Genomic DNA, 13,059 nt, shown 5'->3' with positions numbered 1-13,059 from the left:
ACTAAATACATATGATTGCTTTTAAAATTTATAGTACTTTTAAAAATAAAATTTATTAAATGTATAGCTGATTCTTTTACACAGCTGATTATTTCATAACACAACTAACATTAATTATTTTAAAAATTATAATATTACTAGATAGGCCCATACCCTATCCTCATTGAGCTCTTCTTAATTTTTAATAATATTTATAACATGTATATATTAACAGAAGATTCAGCTACGACAATCTTATTTATTACCTAAGCACCATTAGATAATTAAGAAATAATAAAAAAATAACAATAATTACAGAATGGGTTATATTACCATTTAAGCATCGATAAGTGTTCAAAAAATCACTGCAGTTAGAGTACTGTGGTCGCAGCTCAAACAGATTATTGACTGAAATTTTTTAAGTAAAAATATTAAGGAAATAGAAAACACTCTTTCGTTGTATAAAATTATAAATAATGTTTTTTTTTCCCTAATTTTCATCGTCAGATAGCAAAAACTAACATAACTAAAAACTACCTTACAAAAGCAAAAATATATTAAAAAAAAGCACGCCATTCCCAAGAAAAATCAAAAACAAAAACATAAAGAAAACAAAAACTCCTCGTGGAAACTTAAAACAAGAAACAACTTCATCGACAATACTAATGCACCCTCACTCACTGTCACTGTTTCGGCTGTGTGTTTAATACTCGCTCTCCGGCTCGGTAGCAGCTCCCCCCCCGCCCCAATGGATGGTTCCACTCGGCGGAAGCCTCCGGCTTCGCTCCACCGGGGCCGTCGATCTTGGTGCTGCTCATTCGCCGTCCCTCCTTCAAGCCCCGAAAATCTCAAAGCCCGCTACCCAAAAACCGATGTAATCACCAAAACCGGTCCCAAATCGTTCCCCAACTCGCCCAAATCCGCTCTGAACATCGTGAACCGGATCGACCCACGTCGGATCTTGTCGCCGGGTCGAGTCTCCCCCATCGATTCGGATCCCACTGGCGATTCGTTCCGACATGTCCCCCAAACCCAGTCTCCAGCCGCGGATTTGACAGTACCCAGATCGAGATCGGGCTCTTTTCGGGCACCAAACGGGAGCAATTTCGTAAACTTTCCGGGTCCGGATCCGGGTTCGGGTTCGGGCGATGGGGATTTGTTTGATGTGAGGCTGAATTTGAAGGGAAAGAGTGGTGGGTGTTTAGTTTTGGAGACGAACTCAGCTGCTTTGTGCGCAAATTCGGCTGTTTTCGCGGGATTAATTGAAGAATTTAACAATAATAATGCTGCTGCTACTAATAATAATAATAATAATTGTAAAAGAAATGGAGGCTTTTTAGAGAAGAGAAATGTGTGTAGAATTGAAGTGCCTGAAGTCGAAAACTTGGGAGTTTTTAAGCAGACTATTGAGCTAATGTTTGAAGATAATATCACTAAAAAGTTGTTGAAAATTGGAGCTCATCGCTGTATTGATATACTTGAGGTTAGTACTTCAATTTGTTTGTGTTGCTTTTGTAGCTAAAATCATTTATTTGATTTTGTTTAGAATTAAGAAATATGCTAATGTGAATGCATTAGTGACTTTCTGTATTTGAAAAAAAAAAGACAAAGAGGCTCATAGAAGTTTTGATATATGCTAAACTATGGCTTTGGTTTACAAATTTTGTTGACCGTAGAGTAATGGTGATTGGTAATTCAGCCGTCACTCAGTATTTTGAAAATTGTAAGAGAACCGACAAAATGAAAATCTGTAGATAATTAAGCTTAGAGCTATATTCAGATCGGCAATGGAGTCCATTCCCACCTAATTGCATTACTTATGGAGTGACATTCAACTTGTAGTTTGCATTTATGTTGCATGGTGTGCAATGTCTGTTTCATCCTTCTGTCTGCTAGTAATGTTTTGAAGTTTATGAGTGATACAAAAGAGAAAAGAATTACATTCAGTCTTTGAGTCTTAAAATGGATTGTTAATTATGCGATGCTCATTTCATATTATTCTGTAGCAATAGATAATAGTTTTCACTCAGATTGTGAGTTGTGATGTGGAGAATTTGTAAATTCAACATTGCTGATGGCATGCTGCATGGTTGAAGAATTTGGCCGCTCAATAACTTCTACTATTACACAATAAAGTATTTTCTTCTGCTATAGAAGCTGTGATCCTTATGAGCTCAAGTGGTAAAGAGTAGTGTCGGTTGAGCTTGGTTGGGATACTGTCATATGCTTCAAGGTATTGCTATTGAGTGACATAGAGATTATGCTGCATGAGAGTACGATGACTGTGCTGATGGAGTAGCTTCTTTCATCATTTCCCTTACCCCACTACCCTTCAGTCTATCTCTTTTGCTTCTCTAGTTAGAAGACTCTGATATTGGCAATTAAGTGGTATGCCTAAGTTGGCTTGGCCTGCGGACTAATTTTCTTACAATGGAAACATTTATTTCATGCAACCTTATTTTTCTTCTGGTTCGGTTTTCTGCTGTTTGGATATTTGTTTGAGAATTGATCTTGGTTTGCTCCCAATTTCTGCTCATGAAGTAGGAATGACCCATAAAGGATTTTGGTAACCTTTTATTAGCCATTTTGTCTTCATTGTTTTTGAAGTCGCTGATAGACGTTATGAAGAGTGATTTTGTGAAAATGAATCTATATGCAGTGTTTTGGACTGGAAAAATGAGAAGGGCTCACATTTAATCATGTTTTGATTTGCATAGATTTGACAACTATATAGGTCAATAAAAAAAGAATGGTATTCTTAAATAAATTTGGGTTTATTATTTTACTGCCTTGATATTGTAGCATACGACTCTACCTTCATAATGATTCATGCTGAAACAACATTTTTTCACTCATTTCTCTTGATATTATTTCTCTAGAATTGTTTATATTTTGATAATAACTTGTTTTGACAATATGACATTGATGTAGCAACATAAAAGGCAAAAGATCATCCACTAGTCTTGGTCTGAAAGTTACTAAAGATAATTTGTTAAAGATTAAGTTGTTTTCTTAATGAAATACTAACATGATCTTATGAAATATACTAGGTATCAGCTGGAATTATGTTTAATAAAGGTGTTATATCCTGTTTAAAATATCTTGAGGCTGTTCCTTGGACTGAGGAAGAAGAGGAAAAATTGAGGAGCCTTTTTATGAGGTTTAGGTTCGATGATGCAACAACTGGAGAAATTTTGGCCAGACTATACTCGCGCGATTCATTAGATTCACAGCAAAATTTAGCTAGACAGCTTGTTTGGTCGATCACCAGCTGCACTGATGCCAATGCAAGAAATGAACTAAAGTCATTAGTCAAGGGTCTCCTGTCCAGAAGCTCAGTTTATGAAAAGGACCAACGTGACCTGAACAAGGAGGACTTACTTATTGCTTGCCAGTCCTGTCTAGGTTTACTAGTCAATCTATTTGATGAGACATCTGAGGATAACGCTCAGGGGAAAGTAGCAAAGGAGGAGAAGGGTAAGCCTCTTATTGAACGTGTCTCAAGACAGGTCGATAATATCAATTGGCTGCTAGAAATCCTGCTTGATCGGCAGATGGCTGAGGAATTTGTGGATTTGTGGGCAAATCAAGGTAAATTACTCAAGTTACATGAGAATGCATCTCCACTGGTCAGGTATGAACTTAGCCGGGTTTCAGCGAATCTGTTCATTGCAATGGGGACCCGGAAACTGCATTGCCGATCAGAAGCAAGATCAGGACTTTTTCAATCATGGTTTGGTCCAATGCTGTCAGATTTCGGTTGGCTCCAGAGATGTAGGAAAGGGCTTGACATAAGGTCATTGGAGGAAGCTTTGGGTCAGACACTACTAACACTTCCACTAAAGCAGCAATATTTGCTGTTTATGGAATGGTTCTACTGTTTCTCCAAGCATGGCACTGAATGCCCCAACCTCAGCAAAGCCTTCCAGATTTGGTGGCGTAGATCATTCCTAAGAGGCTCTGAAACTAATGCTGTTGAGTCAAGATAATGTGTCATGTTCATCATTTTCTAGTTTGTGTAACTACATTGGGCTAGCATAGGTTTGAAAGACTCTGTAACATGTGGATGTGCTGTAGATCGACTGATTAGAAATTGTAAAAGCTATGAAGCTATCAAGTAGCGTTTTAATTTCGGAAAATTGTGCTCATCATGAAATCGAAGAAGGGATGTTTTTGCCTGTACTAAGTTGGAGTCTCACCCATTATAGGAGAGATTTCAATGAGCTTCGGCTTTTGAATAGGTGCTGGACTTACGGATTATTGTAGCTTGTCGGCACTAGCTTATAGATGCTTACTATCTTATGATCTCACTTGTTTGGATAGGCCCGCGTTGCTTTTTGGGTTATGAGCAGAGTCTTTTCCTAAACAGAAGTCATACAGTTACAAAGTTGACAAAAGTGGCATCAATTGGAATTTACTATTTGGACGTGATTAAGACTCAAATCACATGATTTTCTGAAGTCATGCCACGTTAGTTGGGGTGGAAGTTTTATATTCTAATTTTATAAAGAGTAAATACTTGTTTGATCTTCCTAATCTGTATTAAATATTTGTTTAATCCTTATATTCTAAAAAATACCTTAAAACAATCTTGTGTTAAAACCTTCTTTTTGCTTTGCTTATATAATAGTACTCTTGCAATAATATTTTTTATATTAATTAATTTATTTATAAAAATTAATCATAAAATTAATCAATAATTATTTATTAGCAAACTAATCAATAAATATCAATATGAAAGAAATAATTTTTTTGTACTTGTGTAAAAATCTTACTAAAAATTATTTATAAATAAAAATTAATATAAGCCAATTGAAGCAATGTTTAATTTCCTTGCAACAATTTTATTATTAATTATTTTATAGAAATTAATTTACCAAATTAATCTTAAAAATAAAATAATAACATATAAATTTGTCAAAGTTTTTTTATGTTACTTTTAAGCATAATTTGATAATTTATTTATTTTTCTCTTCATTGATATCCTCAAGAAGGTAAAAATATTGTTGTAAAAACATTATTATAAAAGAAAAGAAAAAGGATAGTCGTGTAACATATTTAATAATAAGTGTCTTGAAATACTTTTAAAATATAAAGACTAAATAGACACTTAAGTTAAAATATAAGGAGTAACTGAGAATTTACCCTCTTATAAGATACTCATAACTATTGGTTACGAAATATAACACAAGTCAAAAGAAGACTATTGGCTATGATTTCAAATGTTCATCATAATAAGTATCATTGTAGGGTTCGACTATATTGAAACCGCTCTAAGGTAGAGTATGCCTTCATAATCACACAATCAAAATTATGTGTTACTAATATGATTATAATTTGTGCTCCATCTTATAATAACTTATAATAACTCCAAGATAACCATGGCCACCATTGCATGATCAAATTTGAAATTATTATAAAAAAAGAACATGGTCATTTTAATGGACTCGCCTATCGTGCAACAGTGGCACCATGCCATTGCTTTTGTCTTTTCTGTGTAAAATTTCATGAAGCCCTTTCACTTATTCTTATTTGAACTTTGCTTCACAAATATTAAGTTCATTTCTCCCAAACCCGTGAATCCTTCAACGGCCGATCAACGGCAAATTGGCTCCTCCGGTGGCTGTGGTTGGTCAGAAAAGACAGAGGGAATTGTGGAGAACAAAACTCAAGTGGTGGCGTCACCGGAAACTGGAGAAACAACGGCGAATTGAAGCAGGGATTCTGTGACTTTTCACGGCTTCGATCGGCAGCTTTCCGAATGCTTTACGGCGACAAGGATGGCATGGAGATGACCGGCGTCGCACGAGCTTCCAATCGGTACCAACCTTGGCCGGTGGAGTTGCCGGAAACGGAAACAAAATCCGGGTCGGGTTGACCCGGTTATTTTTGTGACAAGGATGGCGTGGAGATGACCGGCGTCGCACGATCTTCCAATCGGTACCAACCTTGGCCGGTGGTGTGGACGGAAATGGAAACGAAATTCGGGTCGAGTTCGCCGGTATTTGTGATAAAGAGAGGGGTATTGTGATAAATGTGTAATATAGAAGAAAAATGTATAAATAACAAATAGTATAAGGTGCTAATTATAATGTTTATATTGATGCAATAGAAATTAATTTAATATTTATGAGGTAAAGTTTAAATAAAAATGAATGAAAGGGGTTCAATGAAATTTTACAACACTGCTGGGACAAAAGATAAAACCAGTGGTACGGGTACCACGGTGGTACCGTAGCTGGATCCCATTTTAATGTCAAGTTTCTTGGAGTGCGTGTATGCCTTTTCCTTTTTCCTTTTTTTTTTTGAATCAAAGATAATGGCGAAAACCTCTGAGGTTGACTAAATGAAAATGTAAAATAATAAAAGTAGGTCTCGGCTACTATGCAGGGCATAAAATCCATGTATGGTGCGGGGGCTACCCTTGAGCCGTTGGATTCAGCTTATTTGAATCCAACGGTTGGGGTTTTTATTTAAAAAAATAGAAAAAAATGAAAAAAAGAGAAAAAAAAGGCAATCGGTTGAATTTGTTAAGAGAACAAAAACATTTTCTCCCTCCCTCCCTCCCCCCCTCTGGAACATTAAGCAAGAAATCATCATCTTTCTCTCTCTCAATCCCCACACTGTCACGTTCTCGTTCTTGCTCACTCTCTCACTTCGGCTTACACTCCTGCTCCTGCTCTTGCTCACACTCAAGCTCCCACTCTCGCTGTTGCTGTTGCTCTTGCCCTTTCTTCCAACTCACACTCAACCTTGCTCTCACTTTCGCTCTAGCTCCTGGTTCTGACTTCACTCTTCTCATCAAGGTTACTCAGCTTTAAACTTAGCCTTGCAATTGTTAAAGTTATTTAGATATGCAGTTTGTAATTCACTTGAAACAATACTTTACAACCTGTACGCGTTATTGGTTGTGGTTCCCGCACTTTATTATCATTTGCCAAATATTTTTCAGCCCTATATCCTTCCAAATTACCAATCCACTGATGGATCGTAGTTCGTCTAGACTTGGAACAACGAAACTCATTTTTTCTATCACTAAAACCAACCATTCTTGAATAGTTCATGTACCACGCATCTGCATCTTCTACTGAATCAAACTGAGCTCCAAGTACATTGGTCCACGGTAACTCAAGAACATAAGAGAATTTAGTCATCTGTAAATCCTGAAAGGTAATAGCATGAAATTTCACAATAAAAATCAAATACAATAATCAAATACAATTACAATGAGTATATTTTAAAAAATCAATCGACATTCATCCAACAACACACATAATTCATATATTTTAAAAAATTAATGAAAATGACCATCAAAATCTAATAGCCATAAAAAAAAATAAAAACAAAACTGAGGTGTGGAGATAAAAATAGAGATGGCAAAACTCTGGGGCGGGTCCGGGTATTGCCATGACCGGACCTTGCCCGGATGCAACCGATCCGGGTCCAGGTTCGGGCCGGGTTTTAATCCGGGTACCCGAATTTTATATTTTTTAATATTTTATGTGTATATATTTTTTATTTTTTGGTAATTTTGTAAGTTTTAAATTTATTTCAATAAAATTTGACATGAAAATATAAACTTTAAGTGTTTAAAACTTTATATATGTATAATAAATGAGTCAAATAAATATAAAATATTTAAAATAATATATATTTTATAATTTTTTAATAAAATCCGTGTTCCGGATTTATCAAGTGATGCCCAAGACCGACCCGGCTTCATACCCGGACCGGGTAATACCCGGCCCACAAAGCCTAGGTACGGTCTGGGTCCGGACCGGTCGGATATTTTTGCCACCTCTAGATAAAAACAAGTATTTAAGTCATAAACAATTACTTGAGGGACAACACAAATTTTTTCAACGGCTGAAATTTGCACCTGCAGTAGCTATGGAGGTGAAACAAAATCTTGGTCCAAGGTGAGTAATGGTGGGAAGGTGGTATTTAAAATGAAAAATACATATATATACATAGGTATATTAAAGGAAGGGACAATGACATTAACTGGTTCAATAATGAGTGAGTTATAAATGCAACAATAAATATACTGTTAGAGTTGGTGAAAAAATATGATGACATTTCAAAAATACGTACATGAAACATTAAACAAAACAAATGAAACAAATTACTTAACACATGCAACATTGAACATAAAATATGAGTACCTCTGTAGCAGTGAATATAAAATATAAAACATGAAACATAGAACAATAAACATGAAATTTGAACGTACATGAAACAAGGGAAAAAAAGAAAAATTTCAGAGTATTTGAAAAATCAGTACATGAAACATTAAACAACAAACATGAAACGAATCACTTAAAATATGAAACAACGAACATAAAATATGAATACCTCTATAACAACAAACATGAAACATAAAATATGAAACATAGAACAACAAACATGAAACTTGAATGTAAACATGAAACAAGGGCAAAAAATAACATTTTTGGGGTATTTGAAAAATCAGTACATGAAATATTTAACAACGAACATGAAACAAAAAATTAAAAATATGCAACAACGAACATAAAATATGAGTACCTCCGTAACAGCGAACATGAAATATAAACCATAAAACATAGAACAACAAACATGAAATTTGAACGTAAAATGAAACGTGAGCAAAAAAGAAAAATTTTGGGGTATTTAGAAAAAGTGCCTAAAACATTGAACAACAAACATGAAACAAAAAATTAAAAATATGCAACAACGAACATAAAATATGAGTCCCTCCGTAACAGTGAATATAAAACATAAAACATAAAACATAGAATAGTAAATATGAAACTTGAACGTAAACATGAAACATGGGCAAAAAAAAAATTTTTGGGGTATTTGAAAAATCAGTACATGAAACATTGAACAACGAACATGAAACAAAAAATTAAAAATACACAACAATGAATATAAAATATGAGTCATTCCGTAACAGTGAACATGAAACATAAAATATGAAATATAGAACAACAAACATGAAACTTGAATGTAAACATAAAACATAGGTAAAAAAGAAAAATTTCAGGGTATTTAAAAAATCAGTACATAAAACATTGAACAACAAAGATGAGACAAATCACTAAAAATATATAACAACGAACATAAAATATGAGTACTGCTGTAGCAGTGAACGTGAAACATAAAACAACAAATATGAAACTTAAACATAAACATGAAATGGGAGAAAAAAAATTTCAAAATATTTAAAAAATCAATACATGAAACATCAGCTACGTGCCATCAGTCTACGCGCCTTCTCATCATTTTTTACTTCTACTTCTTATTATTTTTTAAATATTATTCATTTTAAATATTTTTTATTTTAATTTATTTAAATTAAAAAAAATACGTACTAATGGCAGCAAACGGCTGGAAAATCGGTTGCTGCCGGTCATAAAAATTGTTTGGCAGCCAACCATCCCCAAGTAAGTAATATAAACCACGTAGGGTTTTAATATACTGTAGATATTCTCGTAACTATTGTCTCCATCAGGCGTACCTGATTTTATTTTTAAACAAAATATTATTGAAAACAAAATCTTCTTCGCCGCACAAATGAATGCGATTCTCCGTACGTATGTAGCCTCGTAATTTATTAAATTACAAATCAATCATAGAAATACCAGCGAATGATTCAATATCAAAATCTTTCACTCCTCAAAGATCCCGTAAAAGAACTTCTTGAAGAGCTGCATGTGATTGTTATCCAAGTTTATAATCACCGACAAACTCCCATCGCTGCTTGGATTTGGATAAATATGAGCTACCCCTTCAAAATATGTGTTGACAACCCTGGTAAACACCGGCTGGCCCCATCCAAAATTTGCCTCATACATAGGCATGCTTGCCAAATTGACTATGTTCAGGTTAGGGCACTTATAAGTGTGTGCTCCTTTCCTGAGCACCGTCAGATCAGGCTGTTGCTTTAGATAAGCAAGAGCTGATTTCAAATATTCTTCGTCCATCCGTTTTATTGCTTTATGAATTCTCTCTATTGTATAATTCAATGGCTCTGATTGGATATTACCTGATGAAGCTGTCAAAGCAGTGGTGAAGATTGCATTACCAAAATACCCCATTGGGAGTGGCGGATTCAATCTTGACCGTCCGTCCGTGGGAAAGTGCAACTTACTGACTTGATCATCAGACAATCCTCGTGCCCTGCACACGCAACGCCAGATATGCGCTGCTATAGTAGTCATTCTACTGTACTTGATAGTGGGTTCACGATCATTCTTAGATTTTGCTTTAAGGGTGTTGATTTGATCAAGTGATAGTTTAAGGATTACGGTACAAATGGATCCAGAAGTTTGAGAAATAGTAGTATTTAGGGAAGTTGGAGGTGGGTCATATTCAATGTGATGGAATTTAGGAGAATTTGGGACCCCAACACCTAGTATAGTTCGATCAAATAATGGTTGAATCGTAATAGGAACACCACGTGTAATCTCAGCCCAAGAGTTGACGAAATGGTATGCTGAAAGACCATCTACCAATGTATGATTCAATCTGAGTCCAATACATGCGCCTCCACACTTGAAATGAGTTACCTAATCATCATACACATCATATCTAAATCATACACATCATATCTAAATCACTTTAGAATAAGTCTCATAATTAAATCAACGAATGATGCTACACTTTCCATCTAGTAATAGTAATTTTACCAGCAACCAATTGATCATCACCATTAATTAAAATTCTCGTTTCTTTCGTACCTGTGTCAGCATGAGTGGGGAAGAGGATATATCATTGGCATGATCCACAGACGGAACAAGCGGCAAAAGCTTTGAGCCTTGTGAGAAGTCACCAAAATCATCAATAACACAACTGGCTTCGGCCTCCGAGAACAAAACTCCCTCTCCATTGCACAGTATCTCAATTCTTCCCCTTTCATCCTTTTGCAACCTTCCGGCCACCGGATAAAACGGCACGAGAACGTTGCTCAAAGCCTCCTTCATCAAACCAGCATCAAAGAAATTGAAAGAACATTCATTTGGGCCCCCGCGCCCATAGAAGTACACTGTAGGCACGTAGACTGATGGGACTAACAAGTCCAAATCGGAAACTTTTAGGCAATGTTTGGGTGTTTCTTGAGAAGGGCGTATCATTGTAGACTTCCTTACGTGGATTTCCATTGTGTTAGCGCCTGTCAGCGGCGGAATCAGAATTTTAGCAATATACCGTGATTAAAAAAAAAAAGAAGAGAAAATAGATGTTTACACAAAAAATGGAAGAACTACGTACTAGTCGACCCTATGCTGCTATGATATAATATGTAGTTTATGAATTTGACATTATTATTTTCAAAGTACTTTTAGGTTGAAGGTTCAACTACCAGTATTAACTGATGAAGTAATAAGAACCAAAAACCAAACAAAAAGAAAATGGTAGAGATTCATTCATTTAAATTTATCTAAAGAGAGAAAGGGTGTTGTTACATCATGAGCCTTATACTTTTTAGAGTATCAAACATCATTCATCTTTCTAACATGTAGCCAAGTGGTGAAAGAACGTACCAGGAGTGACAGAAAGGAGTGGCTGTGACTGGGAGCTACGGGCGAGTCCGAGCTTGAAACAAAATTTGGTTTTTTATGAGCGTTGTTGATGAGCTTTGAAGACGGTACAGGATTTGTGGTGGGAATTATTTTTAGTCGCCCGAGTCCTTAATTTTTCCAATCGACCACTGTATTCTCCAAGTTAGTCAATTTCGTCCACTTGTTATTCTTCATTATTACTTTTGCGTGCATTCAATGTCCACGGGTCAACATATTCTGAAGTCTTCGGAGAGGGAAGCGTGATGCAGTTGGTTTTCTCTTTGCGATGGAAGCACGTGGCCCGTTAAATCAATGAATTAATTATTGCTTGTGATCTTCTGCTTTTGTTTATTATTTTAATTTTTTATATTCTTCTTCTTCTTCTTCTTCTTCTTCTTCTTCTTAGTATAAAGAAAAAAGAATCATAGATTTTGCGAACCGAAATAATCGCCGAGATTTCTCATGCTTTCAGATTTGGTCGTCATTACTTTTTGGGAAACACAAACTATTTTTATAAATAAATATTAGTGGTTTATATGAGTCTGTGATTTTTTTTTAACATAAAAATAGGAGTCCACCTATGATGCAACTGTGGTACCATACCACAGTTGCACCTAATCATTGAATTTAGATATAGTACATGTGTGCAGTTAGATCCAATGACTTGGTGCAGCTATGGTATGGTACCACATTTGCACCATAGGTTTGTCTTAAAAATAGTTTACGTGTTCTAAATATGATTTAAATTTTGAAATTTTAAAAATTAAAATTAAAAAATGACTTTTTTATTTTATATGTAATGTTAAAAATTATCCTAATATGATTTCACTAATTTTATAATACTCTTACACACACACACACACACACACACTGATAATACAATCAACTATAATTTATATTATATAAAATTATAATTAATATTCATAACTAATTTATATTCATTATTTTATAAAATACTATTTCAATTTTTACCTTCACTAAAATTAAAAAAAAACGTACTCTCTATTGATATTTTGTAAGAAAAAATACAGTGTACTCAATTATTTATTACAACTAGCAAATGAATTTAATCTCTACAGCACTTTATAACAAATCAAACGACTACTCACGTAATTGCGAGGGCAGCTGTACTGGCTACCAAAAGTGGAATGGTCTTACGGGACTTGACTAACTTACCGAATCTGTAAGCTACAGACTGCAGCATCAGCCGTTGGATGTGCTTAGATGTGGAGTGAGAAACTAAACAATAGAAAATCGGATGGTGGGATGACGGGAGATGTTTGTTACAGAATCTGTACCATAGACAGGTCCTGGTCTTACGTTATAAAAACCCTAAAAAAATGAAAGGTTGGACCGCACCCATTATTTTTCGGCCGCCATTTTATGGTTCTCACAAAAGCCAGTGGGTGTCTATCGTCGGACTTCATGACCCACACAACTTGTACGCTTTACATAAAGCTGTGCGCTTTACATAAAGCTGCGCGCTTTACATAAAGCTGCGGTCGAGTTGTTGCTTATGCATTTATGGCTAAAACGG

General features: G+C 35.2%; 2 protein-coding genes across 2 annotated transcripts; one reads left to right on the top strand and one right to left on the bottom strand.

Annotated features, from left to right (window-relative positions):
• Positions 1-548: 548 nt before the first annotated feature.
• Positions 549-4,219, top strand: LOC102617310 (BTB/POZ domain-containing protein At2g13690). The gene is made up of 2 exons (XM_006464581.3): positions 549-1,462; positions 3,030-4,219. Exons 1-2 carry the CDS (start codon positions 728-730, stop codon positions 3,966-3,968), a joined length of 1,674 nt encoding a protein of 557 aa, XP_006464644.1. The 5' UTR covers positions 549-727; the 3' UTR covers positions 3,969-4,219.
• Positions 4,220-9,450: 5,231 nt separating this feature from the next.
• Positions 9,451-11,704, bottom strand: LOC102617597 (shikimate O-hydroxycinnamoyltransferase-like). The gene is made up of 3 exons (XM_006464582.4): positions 11,505-11,704; positions 10,704-11,134; positions 9,451-10,532 (listed from the first exon to the last, which is right to left on the bottom strand). Exons 2-3 carry the CDS (start codon positions 11,121-11,123, stop codon positions 9,633-9,635), a joined length of 1,320 nt encoding a protein of 439 aa, XP_006464645.1. The 5' UTR covers positions 11,124-11,134; positions 11,505-11,704; the 3' UTR covers positions 9,451-9,632.
• Between the last annotated feature and the right edge of the window lie 1,355 nt (positions 11,705-13,059).

This window comes from Citrus sinensis, chromosome 7, assembly GCF_022201045.2.
Source record: "Citrus sinensis cultivar Valencia sweet orange chromosome 7, DVS_A1.0, whole genome shotgun sequence".
Lineage (NCBI taxonomy): Eukaryota > Viridiplantae > Streptophyta > Magnoliopsida > Sapindales > Rutaceae > Citrus > Citrus sinensis.
Note: the sequence above shows the minus strand (reverse complement) of the source record. Positions and strands in the feature narration are given on the sequence as shown.

Coding starts and splice junctions, on each gene's coding strand:
- LOC102617310 (XM_006464581.3), top strand. CDS start 728: ATGGATGGTTCCACTCGGCGGAAGCCTCCGGCTTCGCTCCACCGGGGC. Junction 1,463..3,029: donor GCTGTATTGATATACTTGAG/GTTAGTACTTCA, acceptor GAAATATACTAG/GTATCAGCTGGAATTATGTT.
- LOC102617597 (XM_006464582.4), bottom strand. CDS start 11,123: ATGGAAATCCACGTAAGGAAGTCTACAATGATACGCCCTTCTCAAGAA. Junction 10,533..10,703: donor CCCCACTCATGCTGACACAG/GTACGAAAGAAA, acceptor TATGATGATTAG/GTAACTCATTTCAAGTGTGG.